Source organism: Mus caroli, unplaced genomic scaffold (assembly GCF_978045245.1).
Source record: "Mus caroli unplaced genomic scaffold, Mus_caroli_1 scaffold_10, whole genome shotgun sequence".
NCBI classification, from domain to species: domain Eukaryota; kingdom Metazoa; phylum Chordata; class Mammalia; order Rodentia; family Muridae; genus Mus; species Mus caroli.
The window spans coordinates 40,843,817-40,871,278 of NW_028227265.1; the positions used below are offsets into that span (position 1 = coordinate 40,843,817).

Consider the following 27,462-nt stretch of genomic DNA (forward strand, 5'->3'; position numbering starts at 1 on the left):
AGCATTTATTTGTATATGACATGAATGTATTTATTATGAAGCTATCTAGGGAACAAAGGGACTATCAGGAAGAAGACACAAAAAGGGTCGGGAAGGGATGGAGGTATAGGGGGAAGCACACTAAACATACAATATGAAATTTTTAGAAACTGATAAAAAAAATTAAGTAACTTTCTGGCTTGAGTTTTAGAAGTCTGAAAGAACCTACAGAATCATAACAAAGCTGTGAAGCTGTACCAAACCATGCTAGTTGGGTTGTACATTCTCCACTAGGGACAAGCCAAGAGCACAGGGATATCAATTTGGTAACTTTTAAAAAATGGACATCTACATCTTACAAATATTAAAATAGAAACTCATGGGTTGCAGTGGTTTGGGTCTGCCTTTGTGGTGCAGACCACAGTAGGTGGGTCCTGAAGTCCTGTACTCACGCATCTGAGAATACCCAGATCCTGCAGCTCCATGGGGAGCATGCAGCTCATGATGTCATCACTGGTGCTACAAGGAGCTTGGATGGCCCTGCCTTAGTGGCCATAGTACTTGTGTCTTCTGGCTTTAGTCAGACCTTTTCTTGCTCTGTCCCCCAACTCCTGCTTTTGGGAATGAGAAGCCTCCCCTGCATCACTATAAGCTGAGGTAGGAAACTTGTTTATTCATTTTTTTTCAGGGGCTCACAGTTAAAAAGACTATACACTTGAACAGTATTTGAACAGTGTTGGAACTATTAAAGCTTTTGAAGACTTCTGAAGTTAGAATGAATGTATCCTGCATTAAAGACGGCCAAAAGCCCACAGGGATGAGAAGTAAAAAGTAATAGCTTTAAAATTGTATGTTTGGGCTGGAGAAAGAGTTCATCCTTTAAAAGACAAAAAAAAAAAAAAAAATCAAAAACAAAAAAATCTAAGGCTCACAACCGAAAGTGGCAAGAAATGTCTGAGCAGTTAGGACAACACACTGCTCTTTCAGAGGCCCAGAGCTCAGTTCCCAAAACCCACAAGAGGGAGTTTGTAACTCCTGCTTCAGATGGTCCTACATCTTCTTCTGGCCTCTGTAGATACTGCAGTCACACATATAATTTAAAAATAAAATTTAAATTATTTTTAAATGAATAGGTGTGGCCTTGTTGGAGGAATGTACCACTGTGTAGTTGGGTTTGAGAGCTCCTAGTGCCTAAGTTCCACTAGGTGTAGAAGAGAGCCTCCTCCTGGCTGCCTGCCTTCGGATCAAGATGTAGAACTCTCAGCTTCCTCTCCAGCACCATCTGCCTGGATGCTGCCATGCTCCCACCATGATGACTGAACCTCTGACACTGTAAGCCAGCCCCAACTGAATGTTGTCCTTATGAGAGTTGCCCTGGTCATGGTGTCCCTTCATAGCAGTGACATCCTAACTAAGACAGTATTCAGCCCCCTATTAGCTGGCCTCCCTTATAAAGACAAGAATGGCACTTGGGAGAATAAGAAGAACTCAAAATACCATCTTACAGTCTTTAGGAAAGAGTTGGTGGAATTATGAACAGGTTGCTTGGAAGTGTGAGGGGGAGGGTAAAGAATTGCCCAGGTGCCTTTCCCAATTCCAGAAAGGCCTTCACACTCTGAACAGTATCTGACACTTTCTTACTTCTGAGAATTACTGCAGTATTCAACTTATATTAAACCTGGGAAGTCTTGATGTCTCTTAGATATGGCTAGACTAAGGGGAAAAATTTAAAAACGATTTTAAGCATTCTTAGTTTATTTCACTAAAAGACAAACAGGCTATTCTTCTCTTGAAGTCCCTTCTTTCTCAGGAGTTTTTTTCTTGCTTTTCCTTAATAAATCTATGTTTATTCTAAAAAAAAAACCTTTTAAAGGAGTCTCAGTATGGTGGCATATGCATTTAATATAAGTACTCAGGAAACAGGCAGATGAGACCAGCCTGGTCTACACAGCATGTTACAGGCTAGCCATGGAGAGACTCTAAGGCCACATTTCAGGATAAAACAAATACAAAACTTAAAAGATGAAAAAAAAAAAAAAAGAAAAGAAAAAAAACCTGACATTTTCTTCCCAAACTACCTACCAGATGTCCTATATCATATCTTTTCTTTCAATACCACTAAGTTTCCTATTCAAGTTTATTAATAAATACTTCCAATTATATACTATTTTAATGTCTATTGTTTTTCCTTCACAAATTATAATCCTTTTTTTTTTTAATAAAAGAATCCTACACCTATGGTAGCCAGGAGAGCTGGCCCTGGAGTCATGAAAGCAAGCGAGCTGGCCCTGCCACTCACTGGTGCAGCACTTAGGAGTGTGGCCCCTACCTCCCCTGGTCAACACAGTAGTGCTGCCCCTGGTCAGTGGTGGGGTTTGGGGAGAAGCAGCATGGGTGAGCCAGCCCTAAGGCCAAGAGTGTGGGAGAGCTGGCCCTACCACTCATCTATTGTAGGGCAGTGAGGGTGCAGGGGTGATGCCCTCCTCCGCCCCTCACCATCTACAGTAGTAGGAGAGCTGACCACAAGGGCATGAGAGGAAGAGAGCTAACCCTGATGGTGAAGGCTCTGGTGGGCCGGCCCTTAGGATGTGAAAGCTTCACAGGCTGCAGCACTTGGCAGAGTGGGCCCAGCCCCCTGACTGGGCATCAAGGAGAAGCTGACTCTGGAGGTGTGGGTGTGACTGAGCAGGCCCCGAGGGAGGGCAGGAGAGCAGGAGAGCAGGAGAGCTGACCCTTCCTCCTGCTAAAGGCGGTACTGGGTGGCCTAGCCTGGGCAGTGCTGGAGAGCTCATCCTAGTGGCGTGGATAAGTGAGAGGCAGTGTGTTGACTAGCTCAGCTACCACCCAGGTCCAGATCCAGGGCTCTGAGTTGGCCCACCTCAAAATCTATGTCATCCGCAAATGGGACACATGAAAGGGCCAGTCCTGATGATCCAGAGTTGCAGGATCTCTGGGAAACAAAGCAACAACAGGACAACCAGGAGGTGTCCCGATGAGCTCCAATATTGATGGTGTCACAGAAGCCTAGAGTTCATGAACCAGACCAGTGACTCGCTTCAATGAACATTTGCAAGTGAAGATGTGTGGACAGAGGGGTACACTGTGGGTCACACTGTCGCACACGACAGCTTCCACGATGAGATGGTTTCTACGCTTTGTTTTGCTCTGTCCGTATGGTTCTTTTTTGTTTTTTATTTTGGCAGGGGAAGGTTGCCAGGGGCTGGGGAGATGGGCAGGCTTAGGGTGTATGATGTGAAACTCACAAAGAATCAATAAAAAGTTTAAAAAAAAAACCTGACGGCATTTTTACCCACTTCATTTTGTAGAAAACTCTAAAATCATTTTCTTGAGTTTCAAAGAAAGGACAATAAGTTGGATTCTGTCAAAATGCAAGTTATTTTGAAAAAAAAAAAAAAAACCTAACATGTTTAATTAATTAATCTTTCTCACTAACCAAATCTACCTTTTAGCTTAGTGTAAATCTTTTTTAACTCTACTTTTAAAAACTTGATTGCTGCCTATTTTTCTTTCCTAGAACATAAAATTTTCAATTTTCTATATGCTTGAAGGAATAAAAAAATGTTACTGACATTTCCATGATTACTTTTTAAATGGCCGGATTATAAACTCTTTTGTTAATTCTCTTTGATTTTCTAGGCACACAGAAAGCTAAGGCAGCCCTGACTTGCTGTTAAGTGTGTACACTCAATGTCGTTTGTTAGAAGCTCCTAAGCAGCACCACACTTTCACTGTGCACTTTCCTTGTTCCCACAAACCGTTTAGCATTGGTTCAAAGTGCATCACTGAGACAGAGGTAAGAGAACTAACTCGGCAGTGTTGGGATCTTAAGGAAGTAGACAGAACGAATACTCCTAACATTTTCAACAGAGAAACCAAGATTGAAATCGAGAGGGGTCTACCACTGCGACCTCTCAAATGACCTGGAAAGTGCTGACATTTAGAATATCTCATTAAGAACTATACCACATCTGGCATGGTGATTCCACCAGAGGTTCTGAGATTCCTCCTCACACCAGTCAGAATGGCTAAGATCAAAAATTCAGGTGACAGCAGATGCTGGCGGGGATGTGGAGAAAGAGGAACACTCCTCCATTGTTGGTGGGATTGCAAGCTTGTACAACCACTCTGGAAATCAGTCTGGCGGTTCCTCAGAAAACTGGACATAGTACTACCGGAGGATCCAGCAATACCTCTTCTGGGCATATATCCAGAAGATGTCCCAACTGGTAAGAAGGACACATGCTCCACTATGTTCATAGCAGCCCTATTTATAATAGCCAGAAGCTGGAAAGAACCCAGATGTCCCTCAACAGAGGAATGGATACAGAAATTATGGTACATTTACACAATGGAGTACTACTCAGCTATTAAAAAGAATGAATTTATGAAATTCCTAGCCAAATGGATGGACCTGGAGGGCATCATCTTGAGTGAGGTAACACAATCACAAAGGAACTCACACAATATGTATTCACTGATAAGTGGATATTAGCCCAAAACTTAGGATACCCAAGATATAAGATACAATTTGCTAAACGCATGAAACTCAAGAAGAATGAAGACCAAAATGTGGACACTGTGCCCCTTCTTAGAATTGGGAACAAAACACCCATGGAAGGAGTTACAGAGACAAAGTTTGGAGCTGTGATGAAAGGATGGACCATCTAGAGACTGCCGTATCCAGGGATCCATCCCATAATCAGCTTCTAAAAGCTGACACCATTGCATACACTAGCAAGATTTTACTGAAAGGACCCAAAGATAGCTGTCTCTTGTGAGACTATGCAGGGGCCTAGCAAACACAGGAGTGGATGCTCACAGTCAGCTATTGGATGTATCACAGGGCTCCCAATAGAGAAGCTAGAGAAAGTACCCAAGGAGCTAAAGGGATCTGCAACCCTATAGTTGGAACAACATGATGAACTAACCAGTACCCCGGAGCTCTTGTCTCTAGCTGCATATGTATCGAAAGATGGCCTAGTCGGCCATCACTGGAAAGAGAGGCCCATTGGACTTGCAAACTTTATATGCCCCAATATAGGGGAATGCCAGAGCCAAAAGAATGGGAATGGGAGGGTAGGGAAGTGGGGGGTGGTATGGGGGACTTTTGGGATAGCATTGGAAATGTAATTGAGGAAAATATGTAATAAAAAAAAAAAAAAAAAGAACTATACCACAGTAAACTCAGGTAATACTTTCAACAGAGAGAACGAAGAGATCAAGTTACTAAACAGAGAACTAGAGAGCTATTTTAAAGCTAACTGAGCTCTGTAAGTAACGGGAAGTAAAAAAACAAACAAACAAACAAACAAACAAACAAAAAAACCCAAAAAACAAAAAAACCCACAACATTCTCAGGTGGTTTTTTTTTTTTCTTTTTTTTTTAAATTCAATTAGAATAAGATTCTCTTTAAAAGCTTATTAACTGAGCTTCCAAAAATATTCATATTCAATTGCATAAGTAAATAAGTTGTGGGCACATCTTCACTAGGGCTAATTCAAAGGGCAGGTTCACCTTGTGCTCTGCAAGTGTAGCTCAGGGAAACGGTGGCAGCTAAGGAAACCCACATCTGTCCTTACAATGCTTAACTACACTCAGATAACACTGAGGAGTATCAGCAGGGATTTCATTCCTACTGAGGGATGGCAGTGGAAAAGAAGACCTACTTCCCAGTGCTTCTAGACAGCTTGAAAGTTACCTTATTTTTAACAATGGTTCAACCCTTAAAATATCATGAAACAGGATATTTAAAAATTCTTCAGGATCTAGGAGAAAATTAAAAATTCAAATAAATCACAGGCAAAAGTTAAAGGCATTATATTCTGTATGACAAACATATTTCTACACTGAACTTAATTTCATTCCTTCAAAATTATTTTAATTAAAAGTTTAGTATTTTCAAACTTTCCTAATAAGGGAAAAACCTTTATTTACAGGTTATAATAAAATGTTACTTTTCCATTTTGTTGTCATGTTGTCCCATTTAGCAGAATATATTCATTTACACATAGTAAGAACATTTTTATGTCTTTTGGAGGATTTCAGTAGACTACCACCTAAAATAAACCCTATTTTTCCTTCTATTTAAGTAATTATCATGTGTATAAATGTCACAGCTGACTACATTAACCCTGTTAACATACTCAAAGACAGAAGTTGGATCTGAGAAATTGTCTAGTTGTGAGTAGACAGAAAGGCTGTCCACCTCTTCCACAGCTCTGTTCAACTAGAAGCGTAGGTGGGGGAGTTGAGTGGCTCAGGACAGCCCTCACCACAGGAGGAGAGGCAACTCCAAACACCACTGCTGGCGGCGGCAGGGACTTCAGTCGTCTACTGTAGGTCACCCGCTTTCTTAATTACTACACATCACAGCTACTTTGGAAGAGAAGAATCACTTCCAACACCAGGAGAAATTTGCATGTCACATAGAAAAAAAATTTTCATTTATTTTTGCAGTGCTAGAAATCAAACCCAGGGTCTCTTGCATACTCTACCACTGAGATATATATCCATAGCCCTCTCAAATAATTTTAATTTAAGATTAACCCTTTAAGTAAAACAGACATACTTCAGGATATAATTTAACATATTGTTTAGCAACATAAATTAATAAATTAGAAAAGTCACCTTTTTCTTCAGAGGTAAAGCCTGATGCAGCCTCAACTTTTTCAAGTATTTTCCTCAGTTTCATAATCTTTGTGGCACATACATATCCATATCTATATTGATAAAAATGAATTAATAGATACTGGCATAGTGAATTATATGACATATCTTAATAATCAAATACTTTTCATAAAATTCTAACATGTGAAACGAATCAATAGACTAGGCAGCTATTTTTAAAAGCACAATTGCAGGCTTCTTACTAAACTTCAGAAAGTGAAAGACTGAGATCCAGAATGGCACCTCCAAAATAACATGCACTAATACAACTCTAAAATATTTTAAAAGTCTTGGTGAATGGTTTTTAATCAGTAACATTTTCTTATTATTAAAATATTTATTTTATAAAATAGAATGTCCACATTTTAGAAAAATCACTTTAACATATAGGATAAGAGATATGAAAAAGGGGAACTAACGATATACTAATAATCTAAAGTCTGCAATCAAACCAGTCAACATAATTAAGAAATTCTCTTTGTTTGATTATGGAGACTATGGGCTTAACGGAGCAAGTCAGAGCCAGCTGAGCACTAATCGTGTACTTGCTTTTGAGAGTGCTAGTCACTCACTTGTTAATAAATACCTATGACTCACGTAAAAATGTTTGCCACTGGGAATACAAAAGGAAAATTAAGCAAACAAACAAATAAACAAAAACCACCAACAAAAAAATCTGCTTTTGGGAACTTGCAATAAAGCAAAATCTGTGTCCAAACAACAGGTGTTAAGTTTGCAGACACCAGAAATATATCTCAAATTTCTGAGCTCAACTGATCTTGCCTTAGTCTCTTGAGCCAGCAAGTGCTGCGATTACAGGTGTATACCACCATGTTCGGCAAGACACATCCTGACCTCACAGGCCATCTGACAATCTCTTGGCATAGAGTGAGTGACAAAGTAGGCTAACTACAATTCCGGACTGCTTGAACAATATGATGCGAAGAATATTAAGTCTCTTACGGAAAGGCTTACAGTGTTTTACAAAGAAGGAAGGCTATAATACACCTTGTTATTGATTTGACCTCTACTGGTAGTACCATTTATATAGTGAAAGAAAAATCTGAGAGGTTAAAATTTGCATAAGACAAAATAATTAATGTGAAAATCAAAGCACATATTCATTTTAAAGGGTAAAATGATTACAGAATTTAGGGAAAACAAGTATCTAAATAGAGAAATTTATTCCTTTACTTTCTTAGTTATGTGACACAGTAGGACATCTAAAATATTCCTTTAATTTACATACTTTGTTATTTTTTAAATATATTAAATTAATCTTTATTTTTATTGTTAAGAAAAGTATATAACAAAATTCAAATTGATCATAACTGGCCTTTAAATTGCGTAGCTTGTTCTCTGTCTTCCTGACCTACTAGTTTCATGATCATTGCATGACTTAACTCTTCATCACTTAACCATCTGTGATGTTAACACACATCACCAACATCACATACCAAAGTCTTCCCACATCATCTTCTGCACATTTACAACTCACCTTAGTAAAGAAGTAAAGGAAGACACAAAAATATTCTTTTAAACAAACACCATATTACTATAATACACCTCATCTGCTTTTAGTACAGTGTTATTACTAACTTATAATACATGCTACCAAATGATTCACATCATTTCATAGAATATACTTACTACATACACTGAAATAAACAAAGCAGAAGACTAAAGGTTTTAAAAAGTCAATACTTCATGAGAATCAATTTCTATTCATCTTTTTTTTACTACATGAGCACACAGCAAGAATTACTACACAAGAAAATAGCAAACAGAATGCAAACTGAAGACAAAACACATCTTGTACTTACATTCTCAGAGGATTGACTATCTCTGTCCTCAGTAGCTCCTGAGTCTCACTGTAATACTCTATATCATTCTTCTCTTTGGGTCTAAGTAACACAGTGTCCAGGGCAGAACTAAAAGCAAATAAGCTACAAAACAAAAAGAATATTTTCCTCATGCGATAAATATATTGATATTTGAGAAAATTCTTAAAGGAGTCAGAAGAGAAAGAGGAACAATGCATAGGGAAGTAATGGCATAAGAATTCATGTGTCAAGACAGCAGAGGTCTGTGTTCAGCAATTAGTGGGCCCACAGAACCTGAAGTTCCCAACCACAAACACAGGGTAAAGACATGCAAGGGAATGTTTTGAGAAAAGCTTGTTTACATAGTCAAGAAGAGCCTGGAAATCAGCCCTCCCTCTCTTTCCTTCCTTCTTCCCTCCCCCCTTCTCCACTTCCTCCCTCTCTCTCTCCCCATCCTCTCGTTCCCCCTCTCTCTCACACACAGACAACATGGGGAGAAAGTTGGAGGCTACTAGTTAGGACAAATACATCTTGTTCTCCTGAGGCATGTGCTTCTATAAAATAACTTGTGAGTGACTAGCAGCAGAAACTTACTAGTATCAAAAAATATAACATTTGGCTTAAACAGATTTTTATCAGGAAATCTAAAGAATATAATAGCAATACTACAAGGTTTGTTTAATCACAAGTATTACACCAACAAAAAGACCCCCAGCCTTTATTCTGCTCTCTGCTTTTGAAATCTTACCATCCCTGCTAACCCCCTCGCTCTTGTGCACAGTTTACAGAGCAGAGCTGGCAGAGCCTCTTAGTTTAATTGCAGTGCACAATCCTTAAGGCCACAGATTCATGGTTCAATCTTCAGAGTTTAATGTTCCCTGTATTATTCACTCCACTTTAGGAAAGACGACACAAAGGATGGCAACAGTGATCCCATGGGAAATAATTTTTAATATAAAGAATTTCCATGATCACATCGATATACTAAAGTATACACATACAATGCCAACAGTTTACTGCCAGTTACTTGGCTCATTCAATTGCAGTCTACTACATTGAAAGCAGATGCCCTCATCACATCTGTTCACGGATTAGCTTTTAAAATCTATAAATAAGATATAAAATTTGTTAACTGTCAAGGACTAAATCTTATGATCTTTCTTAACTCCCAGTCAGTTTCTCTACTCAAAGGCACCTCCTTTCAGACACACACACACACACACACACACACACACGTCCCTTCCCCCAGTAAGGCACTATCTACACTTACTGCAGAAAATGTGAACTTACCAGAATAAAGTTGAGTCTAAGTAACAAGAATTGTAATGGCCCTGGATGCCTTTCTTCTTTCCAATCATTATCTCTAAACCTTCCTTTTCCATTTTAGGTGGAGTATTTTCTTCTACTACTTCACTTAAATAGCCCCCAAATGCTGAAAAGATAAAAAATGAAAATAATTATTTTAAACCATGATAGTATATATTCATATGCACTGCATGTATATATGTCATCGTTTAAAATACATTTGGACATCCTGTGCAAATTTTTTCAACCTTTAGTTAACTGTTAGTTATCTGGGCTTATAAAAATGCTATTATTCACTTGCAACATTGCTTCCTTCAGATAGAACTTAGAAAATTAAGTCAATTAAGCACCTGTCAAATAAATACTTTGTTACTTGTCCAAAATGTTTCATTTTCAAGTGTGAAAAGAAATCAAAAATTTCAAAATTACTCTTCAACATTTAGAAAAATGTTTTTCATCAAGATGGTTTCCCTATTTACCCCTGCTTGACGCTCACTATTGTCCAGAACTGGGAAAGGCCAGCATCAGAAAGCTGAAGACAAGTGGTGACAAGAGCCATCCTCCACCTGTCAAACTGATTATGTCCTCAGACTGTAACAGATTTCTTCATAGAATACCCTGAATGAGGTGCTTAAATAAGATGGTGAGGGGGACATTAATACTAAAAAGACCACATTTTCATTTCTACTACCTATATTGCCAAAAATTAAATGTCTATAATCACTACAAGAGAAGAAAACAAAACAAACTACTACTTTTCCTTCTTTAGATCCTAAGCATTTTCCCTGACTAACACTTTTTTAATGTGTCTCCTCTTAGGACAACTTTCTTATGCACCATGTTACAATCTTTAACAATCACTTAAACACTGTTATCCTGAGATACTGAAAAGCAGCATGAGACAGTCATTCCAGATGGGTAAATAAATTAAAAGTATCCAAGTACCTAAAGAGTTACACCTTTCAATCTGATTGGAAACAGGCTGCAAGGATGCAAACCTAGAGTCCGGTCTGCAGCTCTTCAGTTTCACAAACAGTGCCTTCTTCAGGGCACACGTGAAATAGCGCGTGCCCCTGAAAGTTCCATCTGTACAGCCTGCGCATTCATCTTCCTGAAAAAGAAAGTCTTCTTCGGTATGTGTTACACTGCACCTTGCAGAAGGAGTGGGGAAGAACTTAACCCTGTGTCTGAATTCCTTCATCAAATCTGTGCTGAATAGAAGAGCATCAAGGAAAGGGACTGACTGACTGACTAGGGAGTGGTTTAAGAAGACAATTCTTTAGCCCACCAGGAAGTACTGCATGCATTTCCTTGGTTTACTGATTTGCCCTGAGCCATTTCAAAAGTATTAAGATCAAGGGGCAAGGGGAGATAGATTAAGTTATCTATCTCACCATCAAGATAACAAATGAAAAAAATTAATCAAAAACCACATTAAGGTAAAAGCTAAGTTTATTCAAGTTCCTCATTCACAATTATGAAATGTCACACTATATTCTTTTCTAATATCCAAAGGGAAACCCTCTTCTACCAAAGACCTCTGAACATGATGATTAATTTGTAAAGCCAGTCATATCAGAGGAGGCTGAGGAGTAAGAAGAAAACCTGATAATTGCTTTGTTAGGTGCATTATACTTAATATAAGGAAGCTAAATAGTCTAAAATAGCCTAAAAAGTCTTCTACTCCTTGATTACAGACAAAGAAACACGAGGAAAAAATGAGCCAGAAGTTTAAGGAATGGCAAAGGGTGAATGAAGCTAGGCCATACAGTAAGAATATTTTCTCTATTACTGGAAATACACATATATGCACACAAACACACACAAACACACACACACACACACACACACACACGATGATTTTTCCAAGAAATCAAGAAATAGGGGGAAATCTAGACAAAACCTCATGCAGGAAAAGAGTTGTAGATTTTTGGCCAAATTAAATTACCAGTTCCAGTCCAGCTAGCACGTCACTGAGCCCTGGTGGCTGGCCAATCCAACGGATAACCCCATAGAACGGGGGGTTCTCTTTTACTTCAGCCAGTGAGCCCACCTCTAGCCCGTGTGCATTCCCAGAAGAGATGGGCAAGGGTGGACTCTCCTGGACAGGTGTGCTGTTCAGCTCCCCCATCACAGACTGTACTGACAGAGAGAGTGGACTATGAGCCATGCTGCCATTAGTATTGGGCATCTTTGTCAGGCTGAAGGGTAAGGAGTGAAATCTGTTCTCGCTAGACAAGGAGTTCATGGAAGGAGGTTGCGGTGGAGGTGATGAATGTCCGAAGTCCGAAGACATCTCTGTAAGTGACTTTGCAGGGTCTTCTGCAACTATGAAAAATTGTTCTTAATTAGAAAAAGTTGTTCAAGAACATTAAATATGCTTGTATCTCTAAAAACAATAAAAAGATCTAGTCTAACTGAGCACATGATCCCTTTGCAAGTCCACTCACAGCACTACAAACCTACTGACTAAATAACGTCTGCCCTTGTTTCTCTTCTTCATCTCCAAACTTTTCTGTCTTGGTAATCTGGAACCAATTGTTCATCTATGTCTGGTCAGTACCACATAGGTTAATACTCTCTAAGCTAGAAATCTGTGTGAACAAATATAAAGAAAATTTAAGTAGCAACTGTAAATAACTCATGGATCAAAGAAAAAATAAGTTAAGTTTTAAAGATAAAATAAAATAAAAGCCCTGCTGTGATTCTGTCCTGCGTGTCACAGTTTCTTCTGTCTTCCATCTCATTGAAGACTCGATGGACATGGACATGAGCCCCCTTAGGCCTCAGAACTACCTTTCAGTTGTGAACTAAAGGCTGACAAAGATCATCGCTTTAAAGTGGATAATGATGAAAATAAGTACCAGTTATTATTAAGAATGGTCAGTTTAGGAACAGGGGCAAAAGCTGAATTATAAGCCTTTGTAAGGGCAGAAGCAATGAACTAATGTGAAGGCAGTTTCAGTAACACTGACAATTGTGAAAATGTCTGTACAACCAATAGTTTCCGTTGGGGGCTTTGAAATTTCACCACTTGTGGTCTTAATGCTAAAGTATCAGGGCCTGTGCACAATAGTGAACAGCACCTAGTAGCTGTAGAGGAAGATACAGTCAGAAGACAAACATGAGGATGAGGAGGATGTAAAACTCTTAAATATGTCTAGAAAGCAATCTGACCCTAGAGATATAACAAGGTTCTACAGAAAAAAAGCAAAACTTGATAAAGATGCTTAGGATAATGACAAAGAAGACAATGATGATTTTGATGAGGAAGAAAATGAAGAAAAATACTAGTGACTAAATCTGTACAATATACCCCAGCAAAAAAAGCACAAAAATCAAACCAAAATGGAAGGGACGTAAAACCATAAACACTAAGATCAAAGGGTCAAGTTCTTCAAACAACAGGGAAAAAAATCCTAAAACACCAAAAGAACCTAGTTCCATAGAAAACATGAAGGCACAATTGCAAGCAAGTATGAAAAAGGTGGTTTCTTCCCAAAATGGAAGCCAAGCTCATTAATTATGGTGAAGAACTGCTTCTGGACGACTGCCTAGGGGGCTACTCAAGGTCTCTGGTAGTGGTGGATGTCTCTTTAAAAAAATGATTTAAGCCATTTGAAATATTCAGTCTTACTTCATTTCTTTAACAGTTGATATCAGGCTGTTCTTTTTACAATGTAAAGTGAGAACTTTGCCTACTGTGTTTGATAAATGCTGCCCAGGTTCAATTGCCAAGAATGTGTTGTCTAAAGTGCCTGTTTAGTTTTCAAGAATGGAACTCCACCCTTTACTTGGTTTACGTAGGATAGGACATAGTCATAGTGGTGGTCAGATGTAGAAATTGTAGGAAGATAAAAATACACGTGTGAAATGAACTAAGTATTTTAATAAAGTTTAAAAAAAAGAGAGAAAAAAGAAACCAAAGAATAAAAAATATATGTGAAACACAGATATGTAGTGTTTATTAAAAATTACTGACAGCTTATTTTAGAAAAAACAAAAAGCTAAGTATTAATTAACTCATATAGACTTGGTATATCAGAAAGCCAAAACAAACAGAAAACAAAACATTAATGAAAGAGAAAAAAAAGAATAAAGAAGGTTAAGCCAAAGTGAACCCCAAAGAAGTAACTCAAGAAAACAAACTTAAAGATTAAAAACAATACCCAAAAGTTGCTTCCTTAAGTGACTAATGTAGCTGACAGGCACACACTGCTTCTCAGAAGGAAAGAATGACCATTTTAATGTTGTTGAGCTAATCAATAATACATATGTTTAAACATCTGGGGCTAGAAAGATGACTCAGCATTTAAGAATGCTTATAGCTCTTTCAGAGAACCTGGTTTTGGTTCCTAGCACCCACATGGTAGCTTGCAATCTAGGCATGTGTAAGGCTCTAAGTTCGGTTCCTGGCATGACAAAACAAAAACGAAACAACAAAAAAACCCAATAAGCCAGGATCTTATTCATACTCTGCAAACATCAGTTCCAGGTAGCATATAAAACAATGTGTCTGGAAAACTACACATGTCTAGTATACAACATAGAAGAATGCTCTTTATTACTTCAAGGAAGAGAGCAATTACATATAAGCATATAAGCCTGTAAGGGGAGATGACAACTATCATCTGGTTAAAATAAGAACTTGTTCATGAAAAGGATTGTAACTGTGAGTGGCCTTGAGCTAAAGGAGAGAAGACTTGCAATCTACTTTTCTCAGAAGGTAAGAACATCAACAGGACCAAGAAAAAAAGATAAATGAAAGATCTGAAAAGGTAATTCACAGAAGAACTAATAAACTAGTGAGAAGATCTTTGCCCACACTAATAAACAGGTTAAGTGAAAACACAAACCAACACAAGATGTCATTTAAAACCTATGGGTCTTACACACTATTCTTATCCTTAATTAAGAGACTCTTTATAGAGTGAGCAGGGGTGAATGTAGAGACTCAGAATGTACAATTATTGAGTGTTTGCCTTAAACAGGATACTTATACAACTTCTCTAAAGCTTGAGGAATACTGCAGAAGAGGGAATGGAAAGAATGAAAGCACTGGAAGATAAGAAAATGACGTAATTTTTATTATTTTTTTTTTTAATTTTTGAAGCAGGGTACCTCTAGCCCAGGCTATCCTCCAAGTTTGTGTGTAGTCAAAGCTATCCTTGAACTCCTGCCTCTATCTCCCAAATTCTAAAATTATAGATATGTATCACCATATCCAGTTTTCATCTAAGCCTTTTACGACCAATATTATTTCATAAAGCTATTGAACAATACATCAGGTTCAAGTAGCTCAAGAAGTTATGAGTATACCAGTTTGAATGAGAACGGCCCCACAGGTTCATAGACTTAAGTGCTTAGTCACCACAGAGTACTGGGTTTGAGAAGGATTAGAGAGATTAGGAGGTATGGCCTTACTGGAGGAGATGTATCACTATGGGTGGGCTTTTGAGGTTTCAAAGGCCAGACCAGGCCCAGTCTCTTTTTCTCTGCTGCCTACAGATCAAGAGTAAAGCTCTCAGCTACTGTTCCAGTGCCATGACTGTTTCCCACCATGACGATCATGGAATAACCCTCTAAAACCATAAGCAAGCCCCCAATTAAATATTTTATAAGAATTGCCTTGGTCCTAGTGTCTCTTTCATAGTAACAGAACAGTAAAGTAAATAAGATACTAGTACAGTACAAAACGTATATTAATGAAAAGATGAAATTGTAGCATAAATTGGAAGCATCAGCATTGTCTAGATTATGAAAGCCTCTATGTCCATTCGCTCCTTTTTCTTAGAAATCAATCAGCACCTTGGAGAACATCTGTGAACCTGCTGGGAATGGCAGGGCATGATCAGGCTTCCTCAGTCATCCTCATTGGTCTCCATGCACATCCAGAGACCAGCAGTATTTGTAGAGGCCAAAAGTTCCTACCAGGTACTCTCCAGAAGTTAGAAAATTAAGAATTTGTAGTACAGACCAAGTCCTAACAAAAGTAACCCACCAGGAGACAGGCCCTCTTAAAGGAACACCATTTAGACACACGTCCTGCCTTGTAGGCAAAGGTGAGTTCTTGAGGGAGGCAGGTCATGCCGCCTACATTCACAAACTCCACCCAGTGCAGGAATCAGATGTGGAGAATATCCACTCAAGTCACTTTCTGTATAAGTACAGATGTAACCTATGTTATACAATTGCAGATTTTTACTGTGTGTTTTAGCCTATAACTGAAACCATGTGATGCATAATGTAGTCATCATAGAGACTTACAACACCATAAATTCACATTTTCATTTAGTTTACCAAACCTACTGAATATAAACCACTACAGAAGCACTAGGAACTTACAGAAAAGACAGGCGAGTATCCACGGGACATTTAACCTAACCTAAGAGAGTAGGCAAGAACAAGGAAGGCTTCTGAACAAACAAAAGCTTCAGTTTAAGAGGTGAATAGCAGTCAGCCAGACCATTAAACTGGAGGAACTAGTCCAGACAATGAATCATATGCACAAAAGGGTAGAAAGTGGGGCAGACATAGACAGAAAAACAGACAGAGACACACATACACATGCATGCATGTGCATGCATGCGTGCACGTACACACACACACAAAGAAACCCAAGCGCCTTGACCTATGTCAGTTACTACACTCTATATGCTAGCACACCCCAATTGAGCCTCTGATGACTTCTTCCCATGACAGAACTGACTGGGGTTATCAATGACTTCCAGAGTTAGCATCAAATGAGCTTTATGTGGGTCTCACTCCATGTGCTCTCTCTGAGAATTCACTTACTCAACGCACTCCTGACCCAATGGGCTCTTGGTTTTACCCAAAGCCCCACAGTCACTTTTCCTTAGACTCCATTAAGACTTATCTTCCTTCCATCCCAGCTATTAAGTCCTTCAACATTTCAATCACTGCCCCTTCTCCTCACTGTTAATTAAAGAACTTTAATCCTCCTGTGTGAAGACAACTTACAAATGTATTTCTCTAGCTCTTATCTCTCGTCCAAGCTTTAAACCTAGACATCCAACCAACCCTGTTTAAGGATTTACCTCTGGGAAGCTTAAAGGACCCCTCAAATGAATCATATTCAAAATCAAATTCACCACCTACTTCCTGCCATCTAAGTACATGATCCAGAAAACTAGGGGTTACCACTGATATGCCTTTCTTCTTCAACTCTTATATTCAATCTAGCTATAGCTCCCTTCAACTCTCAATATCCCTTTATGTCAAATTACTCCTATCTCTCCCCCAAATCTAATCTCAGAAATTATAATCAGTTACTGTAAAAACCTTCAATGGTGTCTACTTACTACATTCACTTTGAGTCTACTGTCTGTCCTGTACCACAATGCTGTTTGCAAAAGACAAACTTGGATATACCACTCTTTACTAAAATTTTTTCAGTGTTTCTCCACTTTCTTTCAGAGAAGTATAACTAGGAGATTATGTGTGACCTGGTCCCATTGACTGTTCCCTTTTCTCCTCTGGATCTTTCTAGTTTTCTAGGCTCCATTCTTCTCAGAGGGCTTTATATATACGATTTCCATGACCTAACTTGTGATATTACTCCCTCTGAATCATTTCTCTAATGCCCGTCTGTTTTCTGTCAACTTGATACAAAGCAGTGTTATTCGGGAAGAGGAACCTCTGTTGAACAAATGACTCCATTAGATTGCCTGTAGGTTAAGTCTATAGGGTCTTTTCTTGATTAATGATGAATGATGAATGTTGGAAGGCCCAGTCCACTGTGGTCAGTGCCACCCTAGAACACATAGTCCTGAGTAGTATAAGAAAGCAGACAGAACAAGTCATTAGAAACAAGCTACTAAGTAGCATTCTTTCATGGCCTCTGCTTCAGTTCCTACCTCTAGGTTCCTGCTTTGAGTTCCTGCCCTGACTTCTCTCAGTAATGAACTGTTCCCTGAAAACATGAGATGAGTTAACCCTTTTCCTCCCCCTGTTGCCTTTGGTAAGTGTTTTATCATAGCACAGATACACCTGGTAAACATGGGTTGCCCTGTGACCTCTCTAGCAGCTTCACAGCACCAAGTCCTGTCACAGCACCCATCAACATTGCAATTCCAAATATTTGTGTCTGATGGATTTCTATAATAATAAATGGACTACAACTTCAAACAGGGTTAGGGCTATATCTTTGTCATAGTAACCTGAGAATGTCTCAATAACTACTTGCTGAACAGATGAAGGAAATAAAGAAAATGATGTCTTAAGAAGGGAAAGTGGTATGTTTTAAAGGAAGTAAAATAGGACAGTCGTTAAATGAGTCATTTCATTTCTAGAAAACTTTGATCCTAAGCACATGGGTTAAGAGATAAGAACGGACTACTAACACATTTCAAATGGATCGTAACCCTCAAAGCAGAACAGTTCAAACTACACTTAATATTTCAGTTTAGCAATATTAGCATGTCAGCAATGGTCTACTCACTGGTTCCAAAAATTACAAATATTGATGAAAAGGCCATTTTCTCTTACACACTAAACAGAGAGGATCATTATAAAGAGTACTAAAGTTATAGGTTACCTTCATCAATGTACCATGGATTTTTGGACTTGGATTGTTGTGAGTCAACAGATGACCCATTTAGGGTATAAAATAATTCAGATCTGTTTCTACTTCCAGGGTCTGAGGTAGATCCTGTGGAAAAGAAAAATTCCTTTTTAAAAAAAAGGTCAAAATGGTGTAAAAAAGATTTTTATAAGTAATATGAATGTTGTATACCAGCTGCTGTACAGATAATAGACATATACAAACAATGTACTTTATTGTTGTCTTCAGCTTTAGAAGTTTGGTAATTGGTCAATACAAGCAAATGGGAACAAGCTAAAGCCTGCTTACTTGTATATTAAAGCTCTAATCATTCCACAGGCAGTAGTGGCACACACCTTTAATTAGCATTAGGGAGGGAGAGGAAGATAGATCTGAGTTCAAGACCAGCCTGGTCTACAGACCAAGTTCCAGGACGCCCAGAACTACACAGAGAAGTCCCATGTCAAGAAAAAAAAAAAAAATCATTCCATGCAGTCTATTTCTCAATGTTAAAATTACCTCCTCTCATTTCATTTGATCAAACTACTGACTCACACATTTAACCTGCTACAGTCATACCATATAACAGTTACTCTCAACCTTCCTAATACCGGGACCCTCCAACCATAAAGTTAGTTTTGTTCCTACTTTATAACTGTACTTTTGCTGTTATGAATCTAATGTCTGTGCTCTCTAATGGTCTAAGGCAATTCCTGTGAAAGGACATTTGACCCTCAAAGGGATCAGAACCCATGGGGTGAGAACTGCTGTGATATAAAGACATTTCAGTCTACAAAAGAACAAATGTGCAGCAGTGTTACAGAGCCTACATATGCACACAGTTCTCTTACAAAGGTGTGTGTAAGTGCGTTCTCTGGGAGTCACAGAAAAACACCAATGCCTAATGATGTACTACTCAGAGTGCATCCCATGTGATTATAATTTCCCTTTGTAATCTTCAAATGCTATAATCAAACTGAAATTAAGAATAAAAAAATTTAGCCGGGCATGGTGGCACACACCTTTAATCCCAGCACTTGAGAGGCAGAAGCAGAGGCAGGCGGATTTCTGAGTTCAAGGCCAGCCTGGTCTACAAAGTGAGTTCCAGGACAGCCAGGACTACACAGAGAAACCCTGTCTCGAAAAAAAAACCAAAACAAAAAAATTCAGGTTTAGGCTAGGTATGTGGTAGTAGAGCCCTGGTTTAGTTTGTGTAAGGTACTAAGCTTGATCCCAGAATCACCCTCCCTCCCAAAAGAAAATCAAAACAAAACAAAAGGAACATAACTTCAGTGTCTGGAGCTATACCTGAGTGATGAAGTACTTTCCTCACCACATATAAGGCTCTGTTGACTTTGATTACAAACATTACAAAAAATAATAATTTAATTTTTTTTTTAGATTTACTATTTAAACACCTTAGAATTTTACCAGTAAAATTTCTTGTTTTTTTATAGTTTCAGGGGAAGGACTTTTGGAGGACCTCTGGGGCAGCCTGTAGATGGTCCTAGCAGTGATGCCCGTGACCCAAGTGACTGATGGCACCTTCCTCCCCTTAGGTGGAGGCCATGTTAAGCTTGAATGCCAAGACTGTGAAGCCCAATGGTAGAAGCCCAGTGAGTTTGAATCTTCCATCTCTCAGGCGCTGCTGCAGCTGGAGATGAACTCAGATCTTAAGACATAGCAGCAGGAACTCAACATGACCAAGGAAATTGAAGTTGGAGGTCCAAAAGCTGTATTAACTTTTTTTTTTTTTTTTACCAGTTCCTCAGCTGAAATCCTTCCAGAAAATCCAAGTCCAGCTACTTTGTGAAATGGAGAAAAGGTTCAGTGGGAAGCAAGTAGTCTGCATTGCTGGGGGAGGACTCTGCCCAAGCCAACAAGGAAAAACTGTACAAAAACACAGTGAAAGCACCCAGAGGCTGCACCCTGATGACAGTGCACTATGTCATCCTTGAGGGCTTAGTCTTCCCACATGAGACTGTGGGTAAGAAGATAGTGTAAAGCTGGATGAGCAGCTGGCTCAGAAAGGGCCACCGAGACAAAGCACAGCAGAACAACGTGAAACACAGGGTCACAACATTGTCTGCTGTGGATAAGAAGCTCACAGGCAAGGATGTTAATTCTGAATTCTCAGAGTTTCAATTTTAAAGAAAAAAAGTAAACTTGCCATTCATAGTAATAAATATATAAATGAATAAATAAAATTTCTTAATTTTCTCATGTCTGAAAAAAATGAAGCACCATAATTTCTCATACTTTATATTATAGGACAAATCATACTAGAGATTAATTATGTGGTCTTAACAACTCTATTTAATGCAAGTTAAATTCTAAAATGCTAAGTAAAAATTTATTTCTCTACCAGAATCTTCCTCGTGTTACATGTAGAGATCACACAACTCTTTTTCTATTAGCTTCCACATACCTCATAGGTTTATAGCAATGGTTCTCAACCTGTGGTCATTCAACTTGGGAGATCACATACTAGATATTCATTACAATTCCTAACAATAGCAAAATTACAGTTTGGAAATAGCAACAAAGCAATTTTATGGTTTGGGGTCTCCATAACACAAGGAGCTGTATTAAAGTGTCACAGTATTAGTATTAGGAAGGTTGAGGACCACTGGTTTATAGGGTGATAGTTAAATCAGAAGAAAGTAGACCTGCATTACAAACAGGTACAAGGCACTTCCCTGCCTCAGTCTTAGATATACAAAAACACACCTCATTGGTGATCAGTACGAATTCCTCAACCTATACTGAAGCCAATTGCTTTTCAATTTAAAGTAAAAAGCTCTGCACTTGACAGTTTAACTCATACTTCATGCAGTACACCTGTAGCCAGCTACTTGGAAAGCTAGGACAGAGGAATCACCAGAGTCCAGAAGCTTAAATTCAACATAGGAAACTTACCAAGGCCCTCATCCCCAAATCAAGGCCCTCATCCCCAAATAAGAAACCTATAGCTTTTTTATGTTTGAGAGTAGTGATCTTATGGAATGTTTTCTGTGTGCATGACATGTAGGTATGTGTATGAAAAGGTATGTGTGCAATTGTGTGCTAGTCCTCAAGAGCTTATTGTGTTTTGTTTTCTTTAAAGAATGGCTCCACTGACCTGAAAGTTGCCAATTAAAATAGGCAGGCAGGCTGGCTAGTAACAGCTAACAAATCTCAGGAACCTCCTTGTCTCCGTGTCCCCAGTGTTCTGTCAAAAGGAAACAGTAATTCCTCAAACTCCAAAAGGCTGCCCTAGACTATAGAAGGATTTCTGGTAGTCAGATAAAGCCAGCATTCCTCAGGAACTTCTGAAGCTGGTTCCTCTCTACCAAAGGAGCCATTTCCATAATCACTGGTAGAAGGGACAAATGGTTCTCTGTAGTGTCTATTAGACACCAGAGTGCATGCTGGCCTCCAGGCTCCCTCGGCATCCTGAGCATCTGTGAAACACTTCACAGCCCATGCTCCTCTCATCTCCTCCTCTACACTAACTCTCTCCAGCTCATGGGCTTCCCTACTCCCAGCCACCCATTTGTTCCCTATATAAAGGCAAGAGTTTCCCCTGCCCCCACAATTCTTGCTTCTCTTGGAAATGGCCCTGATCATGTCCAGTCTGCTTCCTTTTCTTTCTGCTCTGGACTCTTTCAGCTGCAAAAACTCCCCTGACAATTCATGGGGTGGCCATTTTGGTAGTTTCTTTACTGCACCCTCACAATCATGTACATAAAATTTTAAGTTTACATAAAATGCTTGAGTTACACACACACAACACACACACACAAATACTATAAGGATTATTTAACAGTTGGAAAATCAGATATCATGTAAACTATCAAGAATAGCTCCATACCTGTAACCTTTGGTTTATTATGACTAGATGAACCTTTGTCACCTACACCTCTTGACATAAAGGCAAGTTTGGGAGGCCTCCTTTCCTGTGTCACGCTATCTGGAACAGCAAACACACTTTTTAATATAAACATAAATTCATGTAGAAGAGAAATAGTTTAGCAATCAATGACAAGTGCATAAACAAAACAAAACAATCCTTTCCAACAAAAAAGAATAATCTTTATAGTCATGCAGATTCTCTTTAAAGACTCAAAAACACTGCAAAGTAATTTCTCAGGGAAAAGAACATCAGCACTGTTCTTATGTAATTTCTACAAGAAAATACACTCCTAAATCCTTCCAAATGCTTTAACTTCTGAAAAGTTAGTCAGAGGAACTCAATTCTGTTTGATGTTTTAAAAAGCTATAAAGAAAACCTTACATAAAGAAAACCTTATTCATAGTTTTTGCTGCATTTTCCAGATCAGCATGCCCAGCACAACCCTCCATATTCCAGAGTGTTTTACACTCAAGGATTTACAAAAGGTGCTGAGACAAAGGTGGACCATTTATTGACTGCAGAAACCAGAATCTTTACACGCCTACAGAATCTCCAAATGATGTGGCACTAAATGTATTTGATAAAACCTTTTGTGCCACTCTAGTGAGAATCTCAGGTTAATTTATTTCACAGAGATAGCTTGATAGCAGTCTGGTTAGGAGACAGATGAGGCTTAGGAATGCTCTGAGTAGTAAATATGCTTCCACTTTTAACACAAACACATTACGAATAACAGATGTGTATGCAAACACATGTAAACAAGAAAAACACAGATTTACGCACAGATCAATAATGCAGAAAGCCAGAGACGCTGCACAATAGTAATTTTTTTTTTTTTTTTTTAAGAAAGCAACCTCAGTTTCATTCCAAAGCACAGACACAGAAAGGCTTGGCAAACTTCTTTAGATTCCAAGGCATTTCTAACCTTAGAACAATGTCAGCATTCACATGACACTTATAAACACTGACCAAATAAACATAAGGGAGCTAGGTGACAGGCTTCCCCTTAGGAAGTTCAACAGCACATCCATGAAGTGCAGGATAATGCTGAGGGGCCATACCTGATAAAGCTGTTATCAGCAAAAAACGGGATCACCCACAGTGGAATTTTGAGGACAGAAAGGAAAAATAGGAAACTTTTTTATATTTAAAATACAGAAAAGGACATTTAAAATAAAAAAGGGAGTCACTCTGAATTAAGTAAATATAAATAATGCTTGATATCTTTTTCCATGGTTGGAGGAAGAGGGAAATATAATATAATATAATATTAAATATATATTAAATTATATATCTTAAACATCTCAAAATACAATCAAATGAAATACTGAAATATCATTTCAATTAAAAAATTATACTGGATGACCATAATTTTACAAATAATACAATAAAAGAAATACTAAAAATGCCTTTATGACATTACCATTCAGGTATCTATAAATATTATCTATAAGAGTTTTTATAGGAAAAAATAACTCTTTGTCACTGGAGAAATGCCCAAGTCATAGCATGTAAACTGACTAAAGACAATTATGCCCACTGTCAACTATAACTAAAAGTATGTAACTCTATTTAAAAACAGATGTTTGTAATCCAACATATATATATACATACATATTAGATTTAATGGCTTAAATCTGAAGAAAACTTGAATATGATATGGTTGACAGGGTGAGGAATAAATTTAGCAGACAATTTTCTTAAGATTGAAATTATCATGAATAAAGATATTCAAGGATATAAGTCCACCCAAAAGCACACCAAAATGCACACAGTAACCCTATTCATAATAACTAATGGCTAAAACCAATCTATTCTATAGAACAAATAAACATTGAGGTATATAAAATTGTGAACTGAAGATAAAGGTCTGTGGCAGAGCACTTGCCAACATACCCAAAGCCCTGGGTTCAACTTTCCACCACAAGAAAACAACAGATAGAGTTCACTAAAAATGTGGTCTACTAATACACCTTACTACTACATAACAATAAAATGGAGCAAACCCCCGCTACACACATGAACACTGCTGAGCAAACAAAACTAGACCTCAAGTATACATAGTATACACCCAGCAGGACTGCATTCAAAGTGATAAAACTAGGAATTTAATCATTACTCTTTTTGGTCTGTAAGGAAAAAAAAAAAAAAGAGTATTTTTGGAGATTCTTGGGCTGAAAATCCTAACAACAAAAGAGTGAGCAAGTTACTCAAACAAAAGGTTTATAAATTTAAATAGCCCACTAAATTAAGAGGGGTTGTTTAAATGATGTATTGTTCAACATCCTCTATCATGGTACACAATTCAAACCCAAATGAGGATTTAACATGTAACAAAAATGCTATGTACAGCAATTATCTAAAATAATCTCTGTAAGTTTAGATGACTAATCAGAATATTTTAGATAACTGTATATAATAACTGTATCTGTAAGGGACCTTACAGGTAACATCAGAATTGCCTTCTGAGCTCTGGTTCTTCAAACCATCCTTGGCTCTAACTGTCTCTCATGACCAAAAGTCCTCCCTATATAGAAGAAATTACAGAATAGGCAAACTTGGAGAAACAGACAGCAGCTTCATAGGTGCCAAGGTCTGGAGAGAAGCTGCTATTGGGAGTGGGTAACAGGGTTTCATTCTGGATGATAAAAAGTCCTAGAGCTACACAACAGCAATAGATGCATGACATTCTAAATATACTTAATATTGATGGATTATGTTTTAATAGAGTAATGTAGTGGTACATGAATTACATTTCATGTTTTAAAACTAAGAAAAACTTCCAAATACAGAACTAAGTAAAATTTGTTGGACTTAATCTCAAAAGCGAACCTTGTAAAGAAGATGAGAAGACAAGACTAGGAGAAAATACTTGTAAATCATATTCAACAAAGGACTGGTGTCTAGAATACATTTTTTAATTATATAAATCAACAATAAAAAAGCAAATAACTCAATTAGAGCCTGGCCAAAAAAATAAAAATGTATTTTACTGAAGAATATAAGTATAAGACATAAAAACATGAAAAGATGTTCAGTATCCTGAGCTATTAAGAAAACAAAACTGCAATGAACTATCACCACACATTTCTCAGAACAGCTAACATGAAAAGCAGCCATGTTGAGGGGGATGTAGAAAGACTTGATCATTTGCATATTTCCAATGCTCATGTGACACCATACCGACCGAAGTCACTCTATAAGACAGTGTAGCAGTCTTTTTTACAAAAGCTTATTGTAAAGAATAGTGGTCCTCTGTGTGGGTAGATGAGGTCCTCCCAGTGCTAAGGGTGTGAGCTACTTCCCTTGGAGTTGCTGGTCAAGAATGCTCTTGGAAATCCCCAAATCAGCAAAAACAATTGTTGCTGTTAGTTGCCTACCAGATCTAGATGATGAGCTCTTATTGCTGAAGATATCACATGCTGTGCTCAGGCTGGGACCTTCCTCTGTGCTATCTATCCCTTATAGTGCAGAAAATGTAATGCAGACTGCTAGGGGGAACTATCAAGTCATAGTCAGCTATTTGCCCTGTGTATAACAACAATGGCTGGCCAGATGCGCTCACTAGTCCAAAAGTGGCAAGTTTATAGGGGAACCAACAGTTTCCTGATTAGGTTTGGGGCCTACTTTACAGGAGTGGATCTCATCAATCAAATGCCCATGGGTAAGGAGGTCATAAGACGTAATACAGAAATTACTGCTGCTGTTGTGTTAAATAGATATGATGTGGCCCATAAAGTGCCTTCTAAGTAACTTATGTTTATGCCCACAGGGTGGCTGTCATTTTGGTCAGAGAAGCTTCCTACTGCAGTGGTCAAAATGCTGAGAAGAAATAGTTGTTCAATGTCCAACTGCAACTGTTACATCTATATCATCCTTTCCAAGGCTCAGGAAAAACTGCATTCGAGGGTGGAAGGTCTATAAGAGCTGAAAGAAGCAGAGAAGCATGTGGAGTGCTAACTTCCAGGTTGCTGCACTCTTGAACTTACAGCAGCTATAATACCTTAAACAAGATGTACATGTGATTGGGCTTGTCATGGAAAGGGAAGGGACTCATGGGGTCCCTCCCTCCCTCCCTAAGGATTTATACATTGTTAATGGGTTATAGGAAAGGGCAAGACTTTTTTATTTTAACCAGTCAGGTAAATTATACATGCTCCTATAGCAACCCTAATGAAACTCATTAAGTCTAACACACACACACACACACACACACAGAAGCATTAAAGTGGGACTAATGGGGAAAAGAAGGATTAGTGGTGCTGAGAGGGGTCAAGAAGGTAACTGGGTAATCACGGTTGAAATACATGATGCACATGTATGAAAATATTATAATATATTATTATAATATTATTATGTAAAACTTACTATGGAAATAACATGATCTAAAACTACACAAAGAAAATATACATTTTCTACATATTTCTACATATATTCTGCCAGAAAAATTAAGATTTGAATTCACTCAAATCTCAGCATACAATGCTCATTAAAGCATTGCTCATAATGATCCCCAACCTAAATGTACTTCAATGGGCACTCGTTAAATGAACAGTACACCAAAAACAAGGACTATGTTAGCAATTAAAAGGAAAAGAAAACTTATACAGCATGGTTACATTTTCAGAGAATTATGGTGGATAAAAAGTCAATCAGAAATCCCCCAAACCATGTCCTATACAAATTCACTAACATAGAACTTTTCTGAAATGGCAACTTAAAGAAACAAAGAACAGACTGGTGTTTGCAGATGTTCCCTCTCCCAGCAGCTACCAAGTGCTTCAGTGTTTCAGCTAGTGGTGGGATTTCAGACCTACTATCCCCTCCTTCCATGATGGGATTTTGTCTGGCTTGAGGCTGCATGGGTCTTGTCCATGTTGACACAATTCATGTGAGATTATATATACAACTGCCCTGCTGTATCCAGAAAACTCTGTTTTCTTGACGTCAACCTCTACTGCTGGTTTTTAAAACCTTCCTGCCCTCTCCTCTGTAAAGTTCCCTGAGTCTTGGTGGGGGAGGTACAAGATGTCTGTTCCCACTTAAGGCTGAGTGCTCCGTTGTCTCTTGTTCTTTGTACCCTGACCAGTTGAGGGTCTCTGTCAGTGGTCATCTAGTGCCTAAGAAGCTTCCCTGATGAGAGGTGAAATGGAGTGTTCTATGGCTACACATCCATTGTAGCTCAACAAAACTGTTACCTTTTTAAAGG

The 27,462-nt window shown here is 38.3% G+C and overlaps 1 protein-coding gene and 2 pseudogenes across 8 annotated transcripts in view; 2 read left to right on the plus strand and 1 right to left on the minus strand.

Moving 5' to 3' along the window:
* Positions 1-27,462, minus strand: part of Cyld (CYLD lysine 63 deubiquitinase) — a 55,958-nt gene that overhangs the window by 11,959 nt on the left and 16,537 nt on the right. For 7 of the 8 annotated variants that reach the window (XM_021169542.3, XM_085843721.1, XM_085843715.1 and 4 more), the window contains 8 exons: positions 22,212-22,310; positions 18,353-18,466; positions 11,744-12,123; positions 10,741-10,906; positions 9,781-9,922; positions 8,491-8,613; positions 6,629-6,720; positions 5,700-5,766 (listed from right to left, as the gene is read on the minus strand). In XM_021169542.3, coding sequence (XP_021025201.1) covers positions 5,700-5,766; positions 6,629-6,720; positions 8,491-8,613; positions 9,781-9,922; positions 10,741-10,906; positions 11,744-12,123; positions 18,353-18,466; positions 22,212-22,310 — 1,183 coding nt within the window. The remainder of the gene's footprint in view (positions 1-5,699; positions 5,767-6,628; positions 6,721-8,490; positions 8,614-9,780; positions 9,923-10,740; positions 10,907-11,743; positions 12,124-18,352; positions 18,467-22,211; positions 22,311-27,462) is intronic. The other variant, XM_085843720.1, reaches the window with a different exon arrangement.
* Positions 12,547-13,452, plus strand: LOC110300063 (nucleophosmin pseudogene; annotated as a pseudogene).
* On the plus strand, positions 19,853-20,509 carry LOC147002360 (small ribosomal subunit protein eS7 pseudogene; annotated as a pseudogene).